At 36.5% G+C, this 21,409-nt stretch overlaps 1 protein-coding gene across 1 annotated transcript in view; it reads left to right on the top strand.

Moving 5' to 3' along the window:
- PIP4K2A (phosphatidylinositol-5-phosphate 4-kinase type 2 alpha) overlaps positions 1–21,409 on the top strand; it is a 119,417-nt gene that overhangs the window by 83,148 nt on the left and 14,860 nt on the right. The window contains exons 4-6 of the mRNA XM_072854438.1: positions 1,624–1,776; positions 14,272–14,418; positions 17,111–17,149. Of these exons, the coding sequence (XP_072710539.1) occupies positions 1,624–1,776; positions 14,272–14,418; positions 17,111–17,149 (339 nt within the window). The remainder of the gene's footprint in view (positions 1–1,623; positions 1,777–14,271; positions 14,419–17,110; positions 17,150–21,409) is intronic.

Raw genomic sequence — 21,409 nt, 5'->3', positions numbered from 1 at the left:
ACAATTGTATGTGTTCAAGTGTCTTCTTAAATCGGGGCCATAGTTGCCCCCATCTCTTGGTTGAGGTTATTACTTTATAATAATTACCGACCTTCTGTCACTGGGGTTGAACCTGCATGTCCAGCTCCTGATGAAGTCGGTAGAGCTTGTGAACAGATTTATCAATGGTAAAACTTCCAAATAAGACATAGCTCCTATAAAAATACAATTTTGTAGTTTTGGTACCTGGTTGTGGTACACTGAGCCTATTTGTAGTTACTTTCTGAAAGCATCATTGTTCTTCCAGTGTAAATCTGGTTTGTGACTTAGTTCACGATGCCTTATCAAACCACACAAACACGTCATATTCTGTAGCTGCTGGAGCTGAACTTTGGCTATTTAGGAATCTGCAACATTTACATTTATATACAAAATGTTATTAAAACTTTCTGTGAAAATGGCTTTTCTTCTAGCAGGGAGAACGTTGTGCTATGTGAGCGTGGAAGGGGGGAAGTGTATCTCAATTTAGCAACAGCTGTTTGTGCAGTATGGTACAGTGAGGAACGATAGCAGGAGCTGGGGTTTTCCCCTACCAGTAGGGATATACCAAATGGGTACTGCAGGTTTATTTCACAAATGTAGAAGTGTTCCAGCAGGCTGTAATTAACTTGTTTAACCTTTTCAGAGTATGGTCCATTTTTATGGAAGTACACACGGGGTGCAAGAACATTGTTGTGTTTTCTCATGGCTGTGCTACTGCTGTTACTACTTATTTAAAAAAAAAAAAAAAGAATTGTGTAATTCACATATGTAACAATTGGTATAAACTCTTACTGGTAAAGAAATATGTTTCCAGTCAAAAGCAAGTTATTATACTTTGTCTAATTTATTTTTAATGTTTTTAAATGTAAAGAAATCTAATCTGAATACATCTTATTTTCTGAAAAAAACAGAAGGCTTCTTTTGCTACTGTTGAAGCGCAAGTAGTCTCAAGCTTCAGTCTAAAAATGGTCACTAATCTCTAGCAGTTTTTCTTCTAACTACTATACAATCATTAACTAATCTTCCCCTCTTGAGTCTGTAGGAAGGTAGGTCTATTTTACAGAAGGAGGTCCTGTACAACAATATTACTTGCTTAACACTAGATATGAAATCATTGGAATAGCGCCGGTACTAGAACTCAGAAATCTACCTGTGGTCTTGTTTATGTACCAGATCACACTGGCTCAAGAGCAAATCCTGCTCAGTTTTAAAGTGATACTGTTACTACGGCTGAATCCTCTGTTTATAGTTATTGTGGTGTACTACAGTGTTCCTTTTGGATTTTTAATTACTATATGTTTTGTTCCCAAAAGCTGATAATGTATATGGAACAAAGTGCAATAAATTCTCATTCAGCATTGAGAATGACTTTTGAACCACTGATGGGCAATACCTTCCCCCAAACATTCTTTTGTTCTGAGAATATTTTTTAAGTGATTTGTCAAGACAATGCGGTCTGTGATTCCATGCTTTGCAGAATTCACCTTGGTGAAGATGTATTGAAAAAGATCAAAAAACAAATGTAAATGGTTTATATTTGTTCTAATTAAGTTAAATATTTTTGTCTGATGATGCTTTTTTTTGTTTTAAATCAATTGACAGAATTCATTGACAAGAAGTGCCCCCCTTGCCAATGATTCCCAAGCACGCAGCGGTGCCCGCTTTCATACATCTTACGACAAAAGATATATCATCAAAACTATAACAAGTGAAGATGTAGCAGAAATGCACAACATACTGAAGAAATACCATCAGGTAATATACTAATTATTATCAGGGTGTAGGATCTCTTCTTAAATATTATAATGCAAAACTTTTCTAGAGTGTTAAAAGTTTTAAATAATTATGGAAAAAGAGTCACTTCAGGCTTTTTTTTCCTTTTACATGAGCAATTTATTGTATGTCTGCAATTCACAAGGCTGCACTCTTCTAAATATCTAAGCTATCTTTAAGTAAAATGATATGTCTACATGATACAAAATACTATTTTGGAGGCCATAAGCTCCTTCGCCTTACTAGGAAGATGCTCTTTCTTTCAGCTAGTGGACTCCCAGGCTTGAAGCTACTTTATTCTGGGCTAGTTTGGTCATGTCTGTGTACAAGTGTATGAATGGTGCAGGTGACCTCTTTCTTCCTGCTCTGATCACTGAATGTTTTATGTGTTTTCACTAACAACAGATTTCAAAAAATTAAAAAGTTGTATTGTATGAGAAATAAAAAAATTGGGTATAATTAATGTAAAATTTCTGTTAATAAAGAAACCGGTTTTGCCATGTGAATTTCTAGGAACGACATTACAGTTAAAAATGAACAGTGGAGATTCCTCAAATCAGCCTTGATAGCTGTCATACTGTGCCAGTGTATAATGTGTGTGGATGGCACGGGGGGGAGCAGAACTTGGGAAATACAAGAAGCCTTAATAAAATCAGTGCTAATTTTCTTAGCCCCAGATCTGTTTGAATAAGCTCTAAAGCTGCATGAATCACAAAAATCTCTAAAAATAATCTAAAATATGATACCCAGAAGAAGGGGTTTTTTAATCTTTCTTTCTATCTTCCTGCTCACTTCTGTGGGTTGGGATTTCAGGTAAAGACTTTAGGACATTCAGGGTTAGGGGTTTTTTGTTGTTGTTTTTGGTGGTTTATTTTTTGTCTTGCAATGTTTAGTAATTTTCTAACAGTTTCAACCAATATATAATAGGAATCTCAAACTCTAGTTTGAAAGCAGCACTGGGTGAATATAAAGTACTCGGGCTTGACTTTTTTTTTTAAAAAAAAAATTTTTAAATACTATTACTTTTGTAAAACCAGTTGTAAAGCCATCTTTTGAGGTGGAAGGGAGGCAAAAGCATGATTTCGGGGTGCTTGGGATTAAAGGTATTGCCAGCCATCTTTGTGGTGCTACTTGGCTGTTTCCCTCTCTGCTCTTCCTTTGTTGAGGGGAGATCTCTGGATGCCATCCAAGTCCAGAGTAGCTTGGGAAGCCTTCAGTGAGTTAGATATGAACTCTCTTTCTCTGCATGTTGTTCTTCTGTTTAAATAAAATGTAGGACCACCATGTGTTTGTTTTAACTTAGATAAATATTGTCACTATCAGAAATGTTCATAAGACGATCTTTTAATTACAGTTTTACCAAAGAGAAATTTTAAGCTATTATCTAATTGTATATTTAGGGTTATTATCTATTAGAATTTTCAAACTTAATTTAGCTTTGATTTGATCTGTGAAGCAGTGCAGCAGAATTAAAGTTTTAGTCCATTTCTTATTTGGCATTAGAAGCTAGTATTAATGATCCAGATTTTGAGACTTAATCCAGCTGGAAAGTCATACTGCTTTTCAAAACAGTCATCTCCTTTCAAGAGCATCAATGAAGGCAGTGCTAACATGAATGAACTTAATAATTTGGAACCTTTTTTCATGAACGCTTTCAAACATCAGGGTTCATCATAGGCTAGGCTACAAGGAATAATGATCTGAAAGTTATCTGTACCAGGCATCTAATTTCACTTTATACTAGAAAAACATCCATATAAAAAAGCTCCCATTGGTGCACCAAAAGATTCATAGAGATACGACTTGTATTTCTTTCTGTCTCAGAACTTGAGAGCACTTTACAAAGCATTGTAAATGCAGAGGAACTCAAGTACAGAGACAGTTTAATAATTGGACTTTTTAATGAAATAAATTAGTTTCCATATCTTCAGCAATGTACTGAACAAAATAATTTGAATTAATTAAAGAAAATCTAAATTAAATCCCACCAGCTCTGGTGATGGCTGATACCATGTCCTGTGTGTTGCTCCTGGTAATTGAATGCTTGGAATCATTAGGTACAGCAGCTTGTCCTGCCACTTCTCTAGATGTTTTTCAGGCAAGTGAAGATTATCTTAGCCTGCTTGACAAAGTCTAGAGAACCCATTGTCCTGGTGGAAAGGTTTTAATGATTCCCTTGACCAAGCCACCCCACACAGATTGGCCTTAGACTACCTTTCTATTAGCAAACAATGCAGTGCCCGATAACATCCACTGGCGCTTGAGCTCATTAACAGTCCTTACTGTGGTTTTGCTTTGGGCCAGCTAGCTGTCTCCCAGATAATTCTGAGCAAGTTTCAAGATATTAACTCAGGCCAGTTACTATTCCTACTTAGGACTTTGAATACGAGCATCCTGTTTTAGAGGAGAACTAAATAATTTGGATGTGAGTTATTCCATTCCAACTAGAACTGATGCGAGAGGAGAGTCCAAGCCCCGTCTAATTCACTGGTATGGATGTAACTTTATGGTTCTGCCGGATGGCTTAGCTGCAGTAGTACAAGGCTTTTCAGATACTGCACTGGTACTCCTGTGGAAATCTTTGTCAATAAAACAACTTCTCTTGAGTTCAATTTTATTTTGGCATACTCCTTTCTGCCAATAGAGGAAATGTCAAGTTCCCGGTACTGATTTACATACTTACCTTCCTTAATTGTAGTTGTTGCTACAGTTAAAGAACCTAATTGTAATTACACACAAAAGTACCAAATATGGGATTTTTAGGGAAAAGTCGTCTTGTTAGCTTTTCTCCAGTTTCAGTTCACTGATCGCCAGCAGCACTCACCACATCTGTGAAAATTTCTGGCCCAGCTAAGTGTGCTTCACAGCCCAGGTGTGGTTGTGTTTGGGACTAGCTTGGGACTTCTAGTGGCATGCCCTTACGTCATACCCTGTGCCACACTGCTCTTAGAGCCGAGCTCTATTTGAAAGGTTCAGCCTTCCAAGGAAGGGAGCGTGCAGACATGTTCAGACCCAGTTATGTAGTGCAGGGATCATCCTGGGAGAAATAACCTTTCTCAGGTGCATGAAGACTAGGGAGGTGATTCGTGCGGATTTTAGAAGACTGTTTCTCCCTTGTTAGAGATCTAGTACCCCCAAAGGACCTGAAGTTAGATCATCTGTCCATTATGAACAGTAATTTCTGAATCCTTGGTAATTTGCACCTTCCTTCACCTGCCCAAGAAGGCAGTAATTATCTTCCAGTTACTTCTGACATGATTATGAGTGAAATGCATGCCATTTGTGACAGATCATCTGTTTCCTCTCTCTTTCTCAGGCTTTGTTTTTTTCCCCCTCTACAAATTCATTCCAGGTTTCTTCCACAGGTTGAAACTCTGGATGAGTTTCATTTAAACCATAATATTTACTCACCTGTTTCCTTATTAATGCTAACAGCTCCAAGCCGATAGAATCATTCTAGACCTCGGAAGTACCTGTCCTTGCTTAGGCACCAAACAAGCTTTATCAAATGTTTTCCAAGTCAGCTTGAACTGCTTAACAATAAATACAGGAGGATAGCTATCTTTAAACAAAGAATACTGTGGAGGGGACCATGTCAAGTCAGAAGAGTGAGAGACTGGATATGTTCTTCATTCACCAAAATAGTCTTCATCCCTGGCACTTGCAAATTAGCTGTCATTCCCCTTGCACCTTTTTGAACTACGAAGCTACCGATGAGGCACCTGGGAGTTAGTGCGGTCAGCAGAGAAATATAGCAGGGCAGTTTTCCCATGAACACCTCCAAAATCCAACCCTGAGTACCAATGATTTTTTGTGAAGTCACCAAAAGTTTAGAAAGAGACAGTAGACTGCCACTGGAAAGTAGAAATAAAGGTTATTTTATCAGTAACTGGAGATCATGGAGATGTATAGTCCACAAACCCATCCAGTTGTTTCCATCTTTTCTCTCTCCATCTGTCTGAAGGTGCAATAGCCCGTCTGTTCTTTGGAGCTGTGAGGAACTGAGGTCTGTATACTTACATATTTACAAAAGGAGCAGGAATTGTGCATAGCCTGTAAACACCTGTAAGTCTAAAAATACAAAGTCTAGATTGCCTGGTTTTTAATCAACCAAAGTTATAGTGGACATGACTGTACACCTTAGAGAAATCAGGTTATTTTCAGGAAACAGAATGGCTAGTAACTTGTTAGGAGTGAAAATAAAATAAGTTGGTTTGGCTGAGTTATTAGCTTTCTCCTTTCTGGGTGGAGTTTTATTGCAATATCGCATGGCATTTTGCAAAAGTAACCAAGTTAAGTGCATCCCAATTTACTGTATTATTACTGCTATTTAAAATATAAAAAAAATATCAAGAGTAAAACCAAAAAGATCAAATTCCAAGCCTAAGGCTGCATACTAGAAACATATAAATAACTAAAAGTGAACTAAGCTTGAAGGAGTGTCGGAAGTTACTATAGAAACAGCATGTAAGTATATATAGCAATTCCAAATTAAAACTGTTGAATTGTAAATAGTAGTCCTGACAATTGTAAATTATAGTTGCTGTCCAAAATTATGAGTTACATTCATCCGTTTACCCTGTCTGATGTGATGCCTTTTTTTTTTTTTTTAGTGGCAGTCAGGCCTACAACCTCAGACAGATGGTGAACGCTTCAGTCTAAACATTGACGCTTTCTGTCAGCTCATCAGATGAGTCTGACGCTTTTAGTACTGAGTAGGAACACTAGAGATCATTATTTTCTCTTGCAAAGTTTAAAAAAAAAAAAAAACCAAGGCCACCACTTTTACACAAATAGGGGGGAATAATGTCTTTCTCGATGCTTAAACTTGCAAAGCATCTTGTTATTTATGACTAGATTATAGAGTCCATCATGCATGGACCAGTTTTCTATTACATTTAAAGGCAAAATGGCCTAGAGCATGAACCAGCTAGGTTTCTAAGTGTTATGGTAAATACAAGTATATATGACATGTTAGGTTCTTATGCTGTGAGTTTCCATGCTAACCAGTTTTTAACTACTGTAATATTTTCCTGATACATAGTGTAAAATGCTGCTTTTTAGTAATATTTTAATGATCATTTGCAATTGGTTTGGGCTGCTTATATTATCGTTTTACTATCAGTTAGTAGAACTCTTCTCACTGCTCTTGAGGCATTACTTCAGCTGAACATCATTTACTTGTCAAATGCACTAGAGCCATCGTTATGTTCAAATGGGCCAGACTTTGAAATGTTAGAAAAGTCTTTGCTGTATGGGCTTACCTACTCTCAGATGTAGTTTGATCATTTAAAATTGCATAAGTTAATCAAGCATGTTCATGTTAAATACTTAAATAGTATTTGAGGACAAAATAAAATATTAATGTGAAATACCTCGAAATCTAGTGCTATTTTGTTTTAAACCTATGCTCCTGACCCCAAGAGCATGGACCAGGAAACTGGACTTAAACCTACTGCTCCCTTTAGCATTGTTAAAGGAGAGCTTAGCAAAGTCATCTGTGATAAGTGCGTTGCCAGGATTTCACCCTGTTTAAGGAACAGGTAATACCCTTCTTCCTCCTAAGGGAAAACTTCATTTCAGCATATATTCAAGCTATGTTTATATGTTTCTTTTGGATGTATTTTCCTGTGCAAAAAATTTACTGAGTAATTTACGTAAGATACAGAATATACTAATGTAGATATTAGTATATATGTAGATATTTTATAAACTACAAATATGATTTTCAAGGGCAGAAATCAGTGACAGTTGAATAAAATTCTGTAGGCAGATGTTCTAGTTTCTGAAATGTCTGAATCAAGACACCCTGTCCTTCCTAGTGAACTAAACTTGCTTTAAAGATTAAATTGGTGTAAATTGATGTAAAAGTGGAATCCTGTGGTCTTTGAGAATAGATGACGGGCAGGGTAGAAATTTTAAAAAATAAAATGAAAGCAACTTCAGCGTCTCAGAAAAAACAACTTTTGCACACCTTTTTTTCTTTTTTCTTTTTTTCATTAAAATGGTCTTCAAAAGAGATTTATTATTCCTCAGTGCTGACACCCAGGTGACTTCAGTAAAGAAAAGAAATTGAGAAGCCATCTCAATGGTGAGGTGAACAAGAGGGAATTGTTAGCACACAAGCCTTCCAGTATAAAACTGCTCATGAGTGTAGGTACCCTTTAGGTTTTCTATAGGCGGCTGTCCCTGTTGACTGCACGTTCTCTTCCCTACACAGGTAATTGTATACAGAACTGACACCTATTGCACTGCCTGTTTGTCTCCCTGGCAACCAGCAGAAATAGTGAATAGTGGTAAAGGAGAGTGACTGCCCATTTACCGGCAGCAAACAGCGGAGTGATGGGGAAGTGAATGGGAAGAAAGGAAAGAATAGAATGAGCTAAAAAGGGGAGATGACAGCATAAAGGAGAAAACAAAAGTAGGAAAAAAAAAAATCACTTTAGCTTCTGGAGAGGAAAAAAATATGAAAAAAACAGGAAGGCAAATGAAAGGGGAAAAAATGTAGGCAATAAGGTGAAAAAAGGGGAAATTGCACCAAGAGCGGGGTTCAGGGCTGCATAGGAATCAAGGAATAGCACGAGGTTATTGAGTGGAAGGTAAGAGAAAAGACTAAAATCATAAATAGATGGAAAAATGTTACTGTAGGCTAAAAGCAATTTTGTCACAGAATTGGTGACAACATAGGCTGGAGAATACCCCAGAAAAGAAAGCGGGGACTAGGTGTCTAGGAGTTTGCACTCAGATGGGCTGACATCAAGCCGGTAGGTTGCTAAAGCAGAGCTACGTTTAAGTTTGTGTCATCCTCCCTCCATGTCGTTACCTGCACAGGTTACCAATGGCTTGCTTCCTCCCAGCTCCCCCCTATTTCTTCATGAGTTGCATCTGTATATATCACAAAAAGAAGGGAAACGGTAGGTAAAAAGGCAAAGCAAGGCAATATAATGTCCTATTATTTAAACACAAATGTGCGTGAAGAAGGATGCATACCATGTAACGGTGACCCTGACTCTCTGTATGTCCTAATGTAGTAAGAGGTGAAGATTTATGGGAGGCTTGCGAAGAAACGCAGTTGAGAAAAGCCCTTCAGCCAGTTCCTTATGCTAATCAAGAGGCTGCACAGAATGTGGCCTCTGCCCTGTGCTAAGATAATTAACCTATAAAGCAGCTTTGGTATGAAAAACCAGGAGAAGCAGAAAAAGTAGAGATAAGAAGATATGTGTTCTCACCCGAACAGTCTACATTTCACCTGCATCCCTGGGCCCGCTGTTTCCCATAGGAGAGGTGGCCCTGAAAATGGAAAACTCATTAGCGTGAGTGTTGGATGGAATTGCAAAAGGGCAATATGCAAAAGGGCCATACAACCACGGGCTGGAACTGTTACCGAAAAACACATCAAAAATCTTCACTGCGAGATGTGAAATTTCATAAGTAAATATCTAACTCCACAAAACGGCAGAATCGACTTGGCTGCACTGGGTCTGTTGAGGCCTGTGTTTCACCAGCAGATGTCTTCTATGTATTTATTGTATTTTATATATATAAGCTATTGATGCTATGCACAGCACTTGCAGAAGAAATCAGCATGCCCAGCGACTCATTTGATTGTAGCAGTACCAAGTATAATGTTCCTGGTAGCACATCTGCAGCCTAGATAAATCACACCTGGTGGTAACATTTAGATTATGTTGCACTTCGAAGTAAAATTAACACTGGCCCAAGTCTGAAACAACATGAAATGTAAGGCTGTGAATCACAGGGCTTGTAGCTGAAAACCTGTAAACTTATTGAATGCTTCTTTAAATGAAATTACTTTATTACATGACTTACTAGAACAAAACAGCTTTATATGCCTTGAAAATCTATAACTTTCTGTTGTCTGCTGTAGTTCGGCTAATTAATCCTTTTGATGTGTCACATAAGTACCCAATGGATAATTTTTTGTGAAATTATTAGGGTTCAAGAAAATGGCAATAATCTGAATATTCTGAAACATTATATAACTGGACAACTTCTCAACCTCCTTTTTGGGGAGTGATTCCACATGTCAGCGCATATGCACACAACACATTGGTGGAGGATATTTCTGATTGCAGGCAAGAGGATTTGAAAGAGAAAGTTCAGCCCAAAAAAGGAGTATCAACGTCTTGTCCGTCACAATGTCCAAAATGTTTTTAAATAATTATATCGCTTGCCATTCAATTCCTTTAATGAAAGTATCCTAATGAATGTACAGTCTTGTCACATAAGCGTTTGATAATTCAAGCATGATTGCCTTAATCATGATGTAGAAAATCGTGAAAATAATATATAAAGGGGTAACAGAGCATGAGCATGTTGTGTATTTCTGAATTAGTGTTTGCAAAATAGGGCTATCTGTGAGAAATAGGAATGTTGAGTTTTCACACAGAACTGAGATAGATATAATTCAGGATTTAGTCTTCCCTGATGTCAAATCATTCCACAGATTATCTCCAAGGGGAGGAGGAGAAATAGAAGAAATGGGAATTTTACCCCATGTTTTTCCAAAAAGAGGCAAAAAGGGCATAACTTCTTTGCCAATAAATTATATGTGCTATGTTATCTTTTAGTCATCCTGATATCTTACTAGCATTACCATGGGAAAGCAAGAAGCTAAGAGTCTTATTTTTCATGTAAAATGAGATAGGAAAAGTTCTGTTCTTATTAAGCAATCTTGAAGCTGTATTTATACAAAAATTAATGAGAATATAGGATCATAAAGAATTTCTTACTAATTTTCAGCTTTAAGCATGGGGTTCAAGAGAGCTCAGAAAATTAAGTATTTGAAACCTATGCTGCACAGCTGATAAAATGTGTTAACATGCTGATGATACTTTATTTTGTTAATGGTAATATTGTCCTCATGCTGTGCAGAAAAATGAAAATTGTCTGAATTAACAAAAAATGATGGGGTGTTTATTACAACACTCTTTTAAAAAGATAGATTTTGTTACTGCATATAAAGGCTTGTAAATGTATTAGCTAAGTATTACAGTTTTATTTAGCAAGGCTGCTTGATAGAATTGTTTTAATGTTCTTTTTAGAAAGAGTTAACATAAAGGAGTGAAGGTCTTTTCTTTCACTGAAATTTAGCAGTCCTGTTAAGCATGTACCGGCTTATTTTCTAGGCTCACTTTTATTCCAGCTGTGAGTGGGAAACTTCAGGAAATCATTCCTAAAAAGCACCTTGAGGTGACTAAATTGCTACTTCATTTATATCAAGATGGACAAATTGAAAATCTGCCAGCCACAGTCACCAGTGCAAGTCCTGCTGGACTCCCACCCAAACAGATGACACGTTTTGCCTCCTCTGTGATGCAGATATGGGGGATTGATAGTTTCAAAGGTAGGAAGTTCTAGACCAACCTTGTAGACGCTGAAAGCAGGTGGCATTCCTCCCTCTTTCCTTTGTCTCCCCATCAGGATGAGAAATGCTGTCATGGGAAACACTGAAATCATTTTAGGGGCTTTTCTTTAACTTGCAATGGCACGAGTGTCTACAGTCAGCAGGGAGTAGGAGACAACTGTTGCAGTACATTGGTCTGCTTTGAGAAGGTCTCTTAGAAGTCTGCAAGAACATGGCCAAGTCCCTTTTTATCAAGTGAAGAGCAGTACTAGCAGAGCTTTTCATGTCCTGTGTTGCATGCTAGTAACACTGCCCTTTCAGAAGGCTTGTTTGCAAAATAGTAAAATGAAACAAGCGTTAGCAGATGGCTAACCTCAACTTACAAATAGGACTTAAGCGACTCTCATTAATTGTCTTTTTTTCCTTGTTCCATAATACAGAACAGTTTGGGAGGGGGTTGTGTACTGCTAACCAAAGGATTTATTTTATGTTATTACAGTGGGTATGTTGCACATGTTTTATGTTAATGACGTTGCTGTTTTACAGATGGGGACACTCAGGACCAGAAAGGTTAAAATGGGAGAGTTAGCAATAGCTAGGGTTGAAGAGATGGTTAAAAGTGTCAAGACTGTGACCCTAGCAGCTGAGAGGAAGGGCAGGGGGTTATTAGCCTGGTACTCGAGATGCCTCGCTGCCGCTCCATCACGTGGCACAAACTCTTTGTATGATTTCAATTAAGTTTCTGCGTCTCAGATCCCCATGTGGAAAATGGGAATAATAGTATTTATTTTAATTCAAATTCTGTAGTTAAGAGCTGTAAGATTAGGAATGGCTGGATCCATTAAAGAGTTGAGTGGCCTGAAATTCTGAGGCACTAAACTCTTCTTGGAAGCTAGATGCATTTTTATCATCCTTGCACAACCTAATCATCTTAGAGAAGGAATCACTCAGTAAGTGTTTTTATAAGAACAACCCTTCCCACCTTCTCTAAAGGATTATAAAAGTATTTACCTTTAGGATATATGCCAAATACTTGGTGTTTATAACAAAATAATCAATGTAGTTTGACTAATAGGGATTAGTATTTTAAACAAGTTTTCAGTAACCTCAGCATTAATAGTTCTAATTTCACTTTATGATCGGATCTCTAAGAGAAACTACTGATGGTCAAAATGAGCTATGTATCCTGTAACATGTTATAACTGCTTTGTGAGGTTGATAAGAGCCCTATGATTGAAAATCCTCCAATTCAAGAACTACAACTTAAAACTTCTGTTTCTGTTAGACACAGAAGTCTTCTCAGGTGCAAACTGATCAATCTTTGTGCACTGCTCAGGACTGACATTGCTTTTGGGGCCTTTTACTGTCCAGCTTCTTCATATATTGGGGCATACAGTCATATTTCCTTCCTAAGGTTCTGAGTTGCATTCACTGAGCCTTTGCAGCAGCTTAAGATGTTTTGCCCAGTCATAGGCAGTTTGAGCTTAAAAATGCTTCGCTGTGAAGTGGCACAACTGCGTCATGACTACACGTTCACTTCTTCAGGGCTTGTAACCTCCAGTACAGCTACAGGGCAGACAGGAGAGTTACAGCCTAAACTGTGCCAGCAAGATTCAACAAAGCTTGTGTGTCAGAGTTGTTAGTCAAAATTATGTTCAGTTCACAGTCAACAATTTCCATCTTTGTTGTTCATTCCCTTTCTTTCTTGCTGGACAGGATTGTTTTCAGGACTCTTAAATCTTTCTATTTTTATTCTGACATTTAAAAAAGGAAAGTCTGTATGTGATATGTGCAGATTCCAATATAAAGTTAGTGAGAGAAATTCCTTAAAATTAGCAGAGGACCCCAAAATTGCAAAATCTCCGGGGTTCCAAGAGCTTTGTTGTATTATTTGTTACCAAATACTAACTACCCTTGTTAAACAATTAAAATTGGCTTATTCAGTTAACTTGTTCTAAAGTCTCCTGTATTTTTGAATAATGTGTTTCTAATAACCAGGTTGCTCTGGCACAAAAGAAACAGCAGCTTCAGTATTCAATGAATATTTAAAAGCTGATCTGCTTTAAAAGCTGACTGTTGGTTAGTGTTCATGTTTCCTATTTGGGGCTTGAATTTTTAAATTTTCTGAGTTCCTCTGTTTGAGACTTGGTAATAACAGAAAGAGGAAAGCTGGTGAGTCCTTTTCTGGTTTGCATCATTGTGGCTTAATTTTTCCTTGGTTCCACAAAATATGAGTGGGTGTGTTTGAGTTGGTTTTAGGATTAATACAGTATGGGCATTTTTATTCTGGGAATGAGTATTCATTCTTCAATAGTTCTCGTCATCAATATAGTCTGTACTTCTTCTGCTTCCTCCAGTAGTCTTTCCAATAGAAATTTGAACTATTAGTTGTAAGGCAAGTGATTGGAAAAAAAAAAAAAAGAGACAGGTTTCTGGTGCAGGTGGCAAATCTTTTCAAGGTTAATAGCCCACTTGTAATGGAATATGGTGACCTTAAGGAAATATAATTATTTGTAAATAAAAAAATACAGGGATCTTGCACTTCACTGCTCAACTCTATTGACCCTGAAATGCAGCCATCACGTGGGAACTAGCAGGAAGTTGGTGGTAATAAATAATACCCCTTGCTGGTGACAGCACCATAAATGTTCACCATAATAAACAAAGATTGAGAAGGGAGAAACATACAAATTAAATATCATCTGGGACAACAGAGTACAAAATACAGCGGTGTGATGTTTGAAAAAATATTTCTGTTTTTTGACATCAGTACCAAATATGTTATCTGCCTTAGGTGTGCTTTTTGGACTGTAAAAGTGGAAGGGTGTGTCAAATGGAGCCTGCTCTTTCTATGAGATTGTCTATATAAGTCAAGAGTTATAAGTTAAGCAGTTCAAGATTTTAATTTTTAAACACTGTTCTAAAAGCAGGATAACCTCCTGATGAAGGGGTTTGTTTTGGCATGATTTTTTGAAAGTTTGTCTCCACACAGATATATATTCAGCAAATAAATGTGTTGTTTCTGGGCGTTTTATCTTTAAAAATGTATAAGTATGTATTTATATAACATGTATCCATCCTCATTTCTGTTTTTTCTTTTGGTCCTGCAGTTTATTGTGGAGTGTCATGGGAATACGCTTCTTCCCCAGTTTTTGGGCATGTACCGGCTTACTGTTGATGGAGTAGAAGTATATATGATTGTTACAAGAAATGTGTTCAGCCATCGTTTATCTGTTTATAGAAAATATGATTTAAAGGTGAGAAATAACTGACATGAACTGACAGAAATAACTGACAAAGTAGCTGAAAATCTTTGCTATAAATGTTAGATTATGCTGATGCTTGAATATTGCTCAGAATTTTATTAATTTAAAATTGTGTTATGTAAGAGCCAGCATTAACTGGTTTACTTCTGCATCTAGGTTAGCAAAACTGAAGGATGGTTTTATAGAAATTGTACAAATTTATTTGTGTTGTGCATTTTTAAATGGAGCAATTTAACCGGGTATGTTTGTTAAGCGTAACTAATGGTTAAAGGTAAAACCATTCACACAAGTACGATAATAATTCTGCTTCCTATAGGTTTTTATCAACTTTATGGAAAGCCAAAGTTGAATTTGCAGAGAGCTTTTATAAAATAATTAAATATCATCATAATTTAAACCAATAAAATGCTACTAACAAAGTACATCACTACTACAAAAGCTTCATATTTCATTCTGTATTTTAAAGACAATTCAAGTAAAAAAGAGAAGGTTCTTTAAAAAAAAAAATTATCTTGCTTTTATCATCAGGTGCATTTTAGTTTTGTTTCAGAAGGTTTATCTGCTCGCTGTAATTTTGCCAATAGTTAATATACAGTGCTTACAACGAATGCCCAAAATATAGTCTTAGTCTTTCTACCTAAGGGATGGTATTTTAATTTCCTCCATAAAGTCTCCACTTAGAAACCTACTTCTTTCTAATACATTTAATTTCTATCTGTCAAACCACTAAGTGCATCTGCAAACTTGTTTTAAGATGTTTATTTAGCATTCTGTATTAAGAGATTTGTAATGCTACGTACTGCACCATCCTTTCCTACTGTCAAGTATCTACCTAGCAATTGGTTAGATAGTTGACTTGAACGGGATTTATAAGAACTGATTTCCAGATTGTCAACAATTGACTTTTTGGTATTTAGTATTATTGGCAGTAGAGCTTACCTGAGAGAGATTTTTTTTTTAATTTGAGAGAACTGTATGTGTTTTAGAGCGTCATAATGTCCAGATGCATTAAAAAGGGGACAAAAGCACAACAGAAAGAAACAAATGATATACAGTACGTTCTTACCGTTGATGTCAACAGCTCTTGCTATTACTTACCTCTGTGAACGTTTCTGTACTCTATTCAGTTTGTCCAGCTGGACAGAATTGCTTTAAAGAGAAACTTCTCTTGCAATTTAAATTTAACATCAATATCATATTATTCTTCAAAACAAACTCCTTCACTGAGCAGATTTATAGTGACTCTGCATATATTATAAATCACTTTTTCTTGATTTTCATTGCTACAGCATCTGCGGTTGTAGGTTCAGAGTCCTTTTTCATTCATGACTATTTTTGACACCGCCTGAGAGCTCACTTGTCCACAAGTCTCTCTACCTGTGTAGATACTAAGAAAAAGAGACCACAGATCAGCATAGGATTTCAAAGGTATTTTCCTGGCCACTGAGGCATTTTATTAAAATGACTTCAGTGTCAAATTTGGTGATCTCCCTCATTTTTACTATTGTAAATCCACTTTTTTTCCTCCAGTTTGGCTTTCAGATGATCTTTTTTCAGGCCCAGTAGTCTGTTGGAGCAGTCTGTTGGAACACAGAATACAACATAAAAGGTGTATCATCAGTAAACTTAAAATGTCAGACTTCTAGCAGGCTTTATTATCAGTTAACAATATAATGGAATGAAATCCCTGCTTGCAGGACCATACATAATAACTAAGACATACTGTCCCATTTATCTTTTCTCTTCTTCCTTTCTAAGTTTTCTAAGTTTCTCTCTGCAAACAGAATAAAACATGGTATAAAAAGATGTGGTTGGGAATCCTCACATTCTTTAAACTAGTATGACTCCGCTCCAGCACTTCTTTACACAATGCACACCTTCCAACAAATGATAGAGCTAATTTACCCATCTTTCAGTGTCCAATTATCATGTTTGTAGTTATTTCTTGCAGTGCTATTATGTGGTAAACAAACGCTGGGTACTTAAAGATGTGGTCCTGCTCCAAGAAATTTGCAAGGAAATATATACAGCCATTTTTTGTCACCTCCAGCTTATTCAGAAAACACCATATTGCCTAGTAGTTTTAAGCTAAAAAATAAGTTTTAAAAAAAAATTAGATTTCTAAAATGTCTTTGACAAGCACTGTAAATCTTGTGAATCCACAGTTGGTCTCATCTCTTCTTTTGACTTCATGTTGCTGTGAGGTGCTTTGTTCTTGTTTGTACTTTGTGATCTTTTAAATATTTTTATGTTTTTAAATTGTGTGACATCCTTTTCAAATATGTATTACATATGTCCAAATAGTTATATAGAATAGGCTATTCCATAACCATACAGCTAAATTGGCACAAAAAGATGAGAAGTCTGTCAAGCAAACTGAACTTCCAGGATGATAGTCTCAAAGCGAGGATGAAACATGAGGAAGAAGCTCCAGCAGTCAGGAGGACAAGAGATGTAGAGCATTTGAGGATTTAATCCATCTTTCTTCTCTCATGATACATCTTCTTCAAATGATTGCAGCAGTTCAGCGGCCCTGGGCATTCTACCTACTGTATCACCTTTCTTTAAAACAGCTCTCAAGTTCAGAAGGATGCAGTTCATCCACTTTTTGACCTGTTATCGTAACATTTTCAAATTAGTTTCTGACATATGCACATTTTTAGATCCATTTTTTCTGTTTCAGGGCTCTACTGTGGCTCGAGAAGCCAGTGACAAAGAAAAGGTATGGTGCATTTCTGTTTCTTTTTCAGTTATCTAACCTGCTAGCTAGTCTCAGGACAAACATAACCAGTGCTGTTCTGCCCCTTGTCTTTGTTTTCTGTCATATTCTCCCCTCTTGAGTTCTACCTTATTCCCTCCTTTATCTTTCCTCTGTTTTCTGCAGACCTTTGAATATTGGTTTGCAGTGGTGTTGAGATTTCAGAGGTAAGTGAGCCAATCCTCTACCTCCTCCTTTTCCTTTTTTCTCTTCTCTTCTCTTCTTAGTTTCTTCAGGGCCTGCCCTGTGGTAGGAAAACATCAGGACTTTCTTCTCTTCCCTCCTGCTTCTTCATCTTCTTTCTCTTGCTCTTTAATACTGAGATTTATGGATGCTCCATGTCAGTTAATGGAATGATGTGACATGGCTCGACTTCTAAAGTGAATGCAAAGATGAACCAAACCTTGAGTTGTGAGAACCTTTGGGTATGTAAAGCTCATACAAATGAGCAAACAACTGACAGACTTAGATGTATGTGTAGCTGTTATGAGAGACGGTCTCCCTCAAATTCTGGGCTGAAACTTTGCTCTAAAAGGAAATCGATCACTTTGTTTTTCTCCGTCTCCAACTTCAGTTCATTTGGAAAATTTAATGTTCTCAAAAACAACATTTCTCTGAGATTTCAGTGAAATAGCCTGATAGCACTTTAGGAGAGGTTTGTCTAGAGATTCTACAGATAGTTGAAGGTGGAACATAGTCTCCATCATCTACGACTTCTTAGATTTCCAAATTTGGTTGAAGTCTAGGAACGCATGACCCTTGTTTTCTTAATTTTTCTGAGCACATTCCTTCTGAATTAGCATAAGATCATTCAGCAATTCACTTAAAAGACTTCATTTTATGTTGTCCCCAAATTCCATTCAGATAATTTGTTTTTCTCCTAAGCATTAGTTGTGCCATACCTGCCTCTCTGAGTCTTCTACAGATCACACAACTGCACTAAGGAGTAAGGGACATGCAGTAGCTGTCAGTCCTACAGTTCTCGCTGCATGAAAAATTCTGTGTGAAGTTTTTCCACTTTGTCCTAAGGTATGACCGAACACTTACAATTCTTCTTCCAGCATTAGGCAACTACCGTGTCCCAAACGCCAACTGCAGTTACAATAGTCAGCATTACCTCTCTTCTGCTGTACCAGGCCCTCAAGATCATGTCTTGAATGGTCTCCGTTCTGTTCTTGTGGTCTATTTTTGTTCTTGTTTAGTAGCACAACTCTAGTCTAGTTTTTAAAGCAGAGGGATTAACCCTTCAGTGTCTTACAAACAATACCTAGTGTCATTGAAAACCTCCACTGGTAGTACTAAAATAATGAGGAAGGCAAATTATTTGGATAGGAGTACTTAGGTTGCAACATTAATGCTTGGAATAGTAATGTAAAATTTAACAATATTACATATATTCAGCTATACAGGAGCTGATACTATACACATATTTAGTGCAGTGGTTTTGAGCAGTTTTAGGAATATGTCTTACAATAAATAGATTAATAATAGTACACACGTACTGTAGTTAATACATTGAGTGCGAACCTCAAAGAAACAGTGCCTTAATTTTGTTCCCATCTAAGTTCATGGCAAAATTACTGTTGAACTTGATTATAGCTAAGTTGAAATAAAGTTGTGTAGTTTTGTATAACTGTATACAACAATTATTCTCTAAATTTAATGTGAAATCATAACTTCAGTAAGGCCAATAACAAAAATTCCTATCAACTTCAACACATGTAGAACCTCCCCTTTTATTTTGAGTACTTCTATGAAAAAAACCCTAGTCCCCCAAATTCTTCTTCTGCTATTTTAAATCTCACACATTATTTTCTTTTCAAAGGAATTTGATTTCTTGGAGACCGAACTACCGTAAGCTTATTGATGTTGCAAGCAGATGGTCTGAGGCTGTTAGAACAGCCTTCTGTTACTCATCATTCCCCTCAAACACCAATGCAGTGCAGCAGGGAAGCCACGAGCTAGCACTCAGAACAAACATTTCTAAGAAAAGGAATTAATTGGGTAGACTTCTAAGTTCATAGAGGGAACAATATTTTACAAACACTTTAAGAAATACTCTTAGGGATTCAAGCAAGGGAAAAATAATATTTTGCTTATTATATGTTTTTTGTCTAAGTTCTGGAGTCTGCTGTTTGATTTGAAAGGGTCAGAAGAATACACTACCGCGTGTCTGTATTGTAGATGTTTAGAACATTCATCGTCACTGCAATCTGAATCTCCTGCAACAGGCACTAGAACTGCAGTGGTTTACTCATCTAAACTACTCAAGTGTTTCTAACGCACAGTTTTTAAGCTTAAATAAAAAGGGGGTTTTGTATTTATACGAATAGACAAGGAAAGTTTGTTTTTGAAACTCTGAGCGGTGCTAAAGACCTGCTATCATGAGTTGTCTCTCTGCATGTGTGGCGCTAATTTCAGGACCTTGAGGACTGTGGTGACATAAGTATGTAAATGGTCCATTATTTGTAACTGGCAAGCGAGAGCCCTGTAGCATGTTTTTTCACTTCCATTTTCTCTTAAGTAGATGTCACTATTTCAGATTTTTTTTGTTGTCTTTTGTGGGAATCTCAAGCCAATCTTAAAGATGTTAGAACACCTGGAAAATTTTAGCTTGAAAAGGAAAGTAAAAAGGCATTTTAGCAAATGCTCTGAAGAGGTTTTGGCGTCGCCTGCGTTAGAAGAAATTGCTCTGAATGATTAAACAAAACCAGACAATCTCAAATACTTAGCTGGTGTAGTAACTTATTAGCTAATTTTTAGCCAGAGGCAAGTTAAATCATCAATTTATTAATATCGCCCTGAAATGACATTAATAACATAATTTCAATTAATGGCAGCATTATTTAATTACTTATTATAAAAGTATCCACTGCTATTCACATCTGAAAAACAGAAAAGTAATAAAAGACAGGGAGCTTTTGGTGCTAAAATGTACAGCTAAAATGTCTGGCAGTGCTGTAGTTTTAAATGGGCTTTTAAGTAATTCATATTTAATATCAAATGCCAATATTCAGGTAATCAAATGGTTTTCAGAATATGTTAGCTTCTTTTAAAGCTGCAGAAGCCAGAAAACAGAAGAGCAAGTCTTTCAGTCACATTCTAATGCAGACTGCAAATTTTAGATCAATTGCTTTGAAATGGCAAACTTGTCTAAAATTATGATGTTCTTGAATCTTTTTCCTATCGAACTACTCTTTTGTTATTTACTCGGTTAATAAAGAAGAGGCAATTACACAGAAAGATTTAATGGACTATAAAATAAGAAATCAGGAAAAAAAAGTGTTTTTCTACTTTAGTTTTGTAGTGTAAAAAAAGTATTCAAACAATTTTTTAAAATCAGTTTTTAGGAAGAAAAGCTGGCTGGAATGACTTTGAGAATGTTACTTTTCTATCCTGTTTTCGGTTTATCTCCTGTTTGACTGTCTTCAACTGTTTAATATCCTAACATACTGATGAGAAGTTCTGAAACTGTCATTTCAATATTTTGTGATAATCGGTGCGAAGACAAGCTCCATCCTTTAGATTTCACGTTAACACACAATTCCTCTCATTTGCATTATAAGTGATATTTGTAATAATAAAGGCATCACTTTCTTGGCAACAAATATCATAACATGCACTTACAGATGTCTTGAATTTTAAAAGAACAGTATGTTTCAACAGTTTCAAATTCTGACAGCTGCTCCTTTTTTTTTTTTTTAGGCTTTAGTTCTCTTTATTTTTTTATTTTTACTGTTTTAATAGTGGGCATTTTCTATTCATTCGTTGGACAATTTTGCCCTCTTAAGTGAAACCAGGATAATGCAGAACTCCCCTGGTGGTCTGCCTGCTCACAATTATGCTGTGCTTGCAGTACCACATCAAATTAGCAGTTACAGCTGAGTCTACTTGTACTTATAAAGAACTTAAGCATGTTGCTCGTGAGTGAGCAACTCAGAAGGAAATTTGAAGAAAAATAAAACCTAACTGAAATGAAGCCCACCATATTTCATCTTTCTTGAGCAATTTCAGAGATTATTACATGTTTTTAAATTAGTCTAAAACTGGTTGCATTGCCACCTCTGTGGTATGTGTTGTTTCACAAATAAGCATAAATGCAGAAAAATGACAGTAAATACATTTGAACAAAGGCTTTTCTGTTCAAGTTCCTTTTTGGAAAAAAATTGCAATAGATGACAACTATGTTACATCTTAGTTAAATTGTATGCAAAATACCTAGCT

The sequence above is a fragment of the Ciconia boyciana genome, chromosome 2, assembly GCF_034638445.1.
Source record: "Ciconia boyciana chromosome 2, ASM3463844v1, whole genome shotgun sequence".
Classification (NCBI taxonomy): domain Eukaryota; kingdom Metazoa; phylum Chordata; class Aves; order Ciconiiformes; family Ciconiidae; genus Ciconia; species Ciconia boyciana.
Note: the sequence above shows the minus strand (reverse complement) of the source record. Positions and strands in the feature narration are given on the sequence as shown.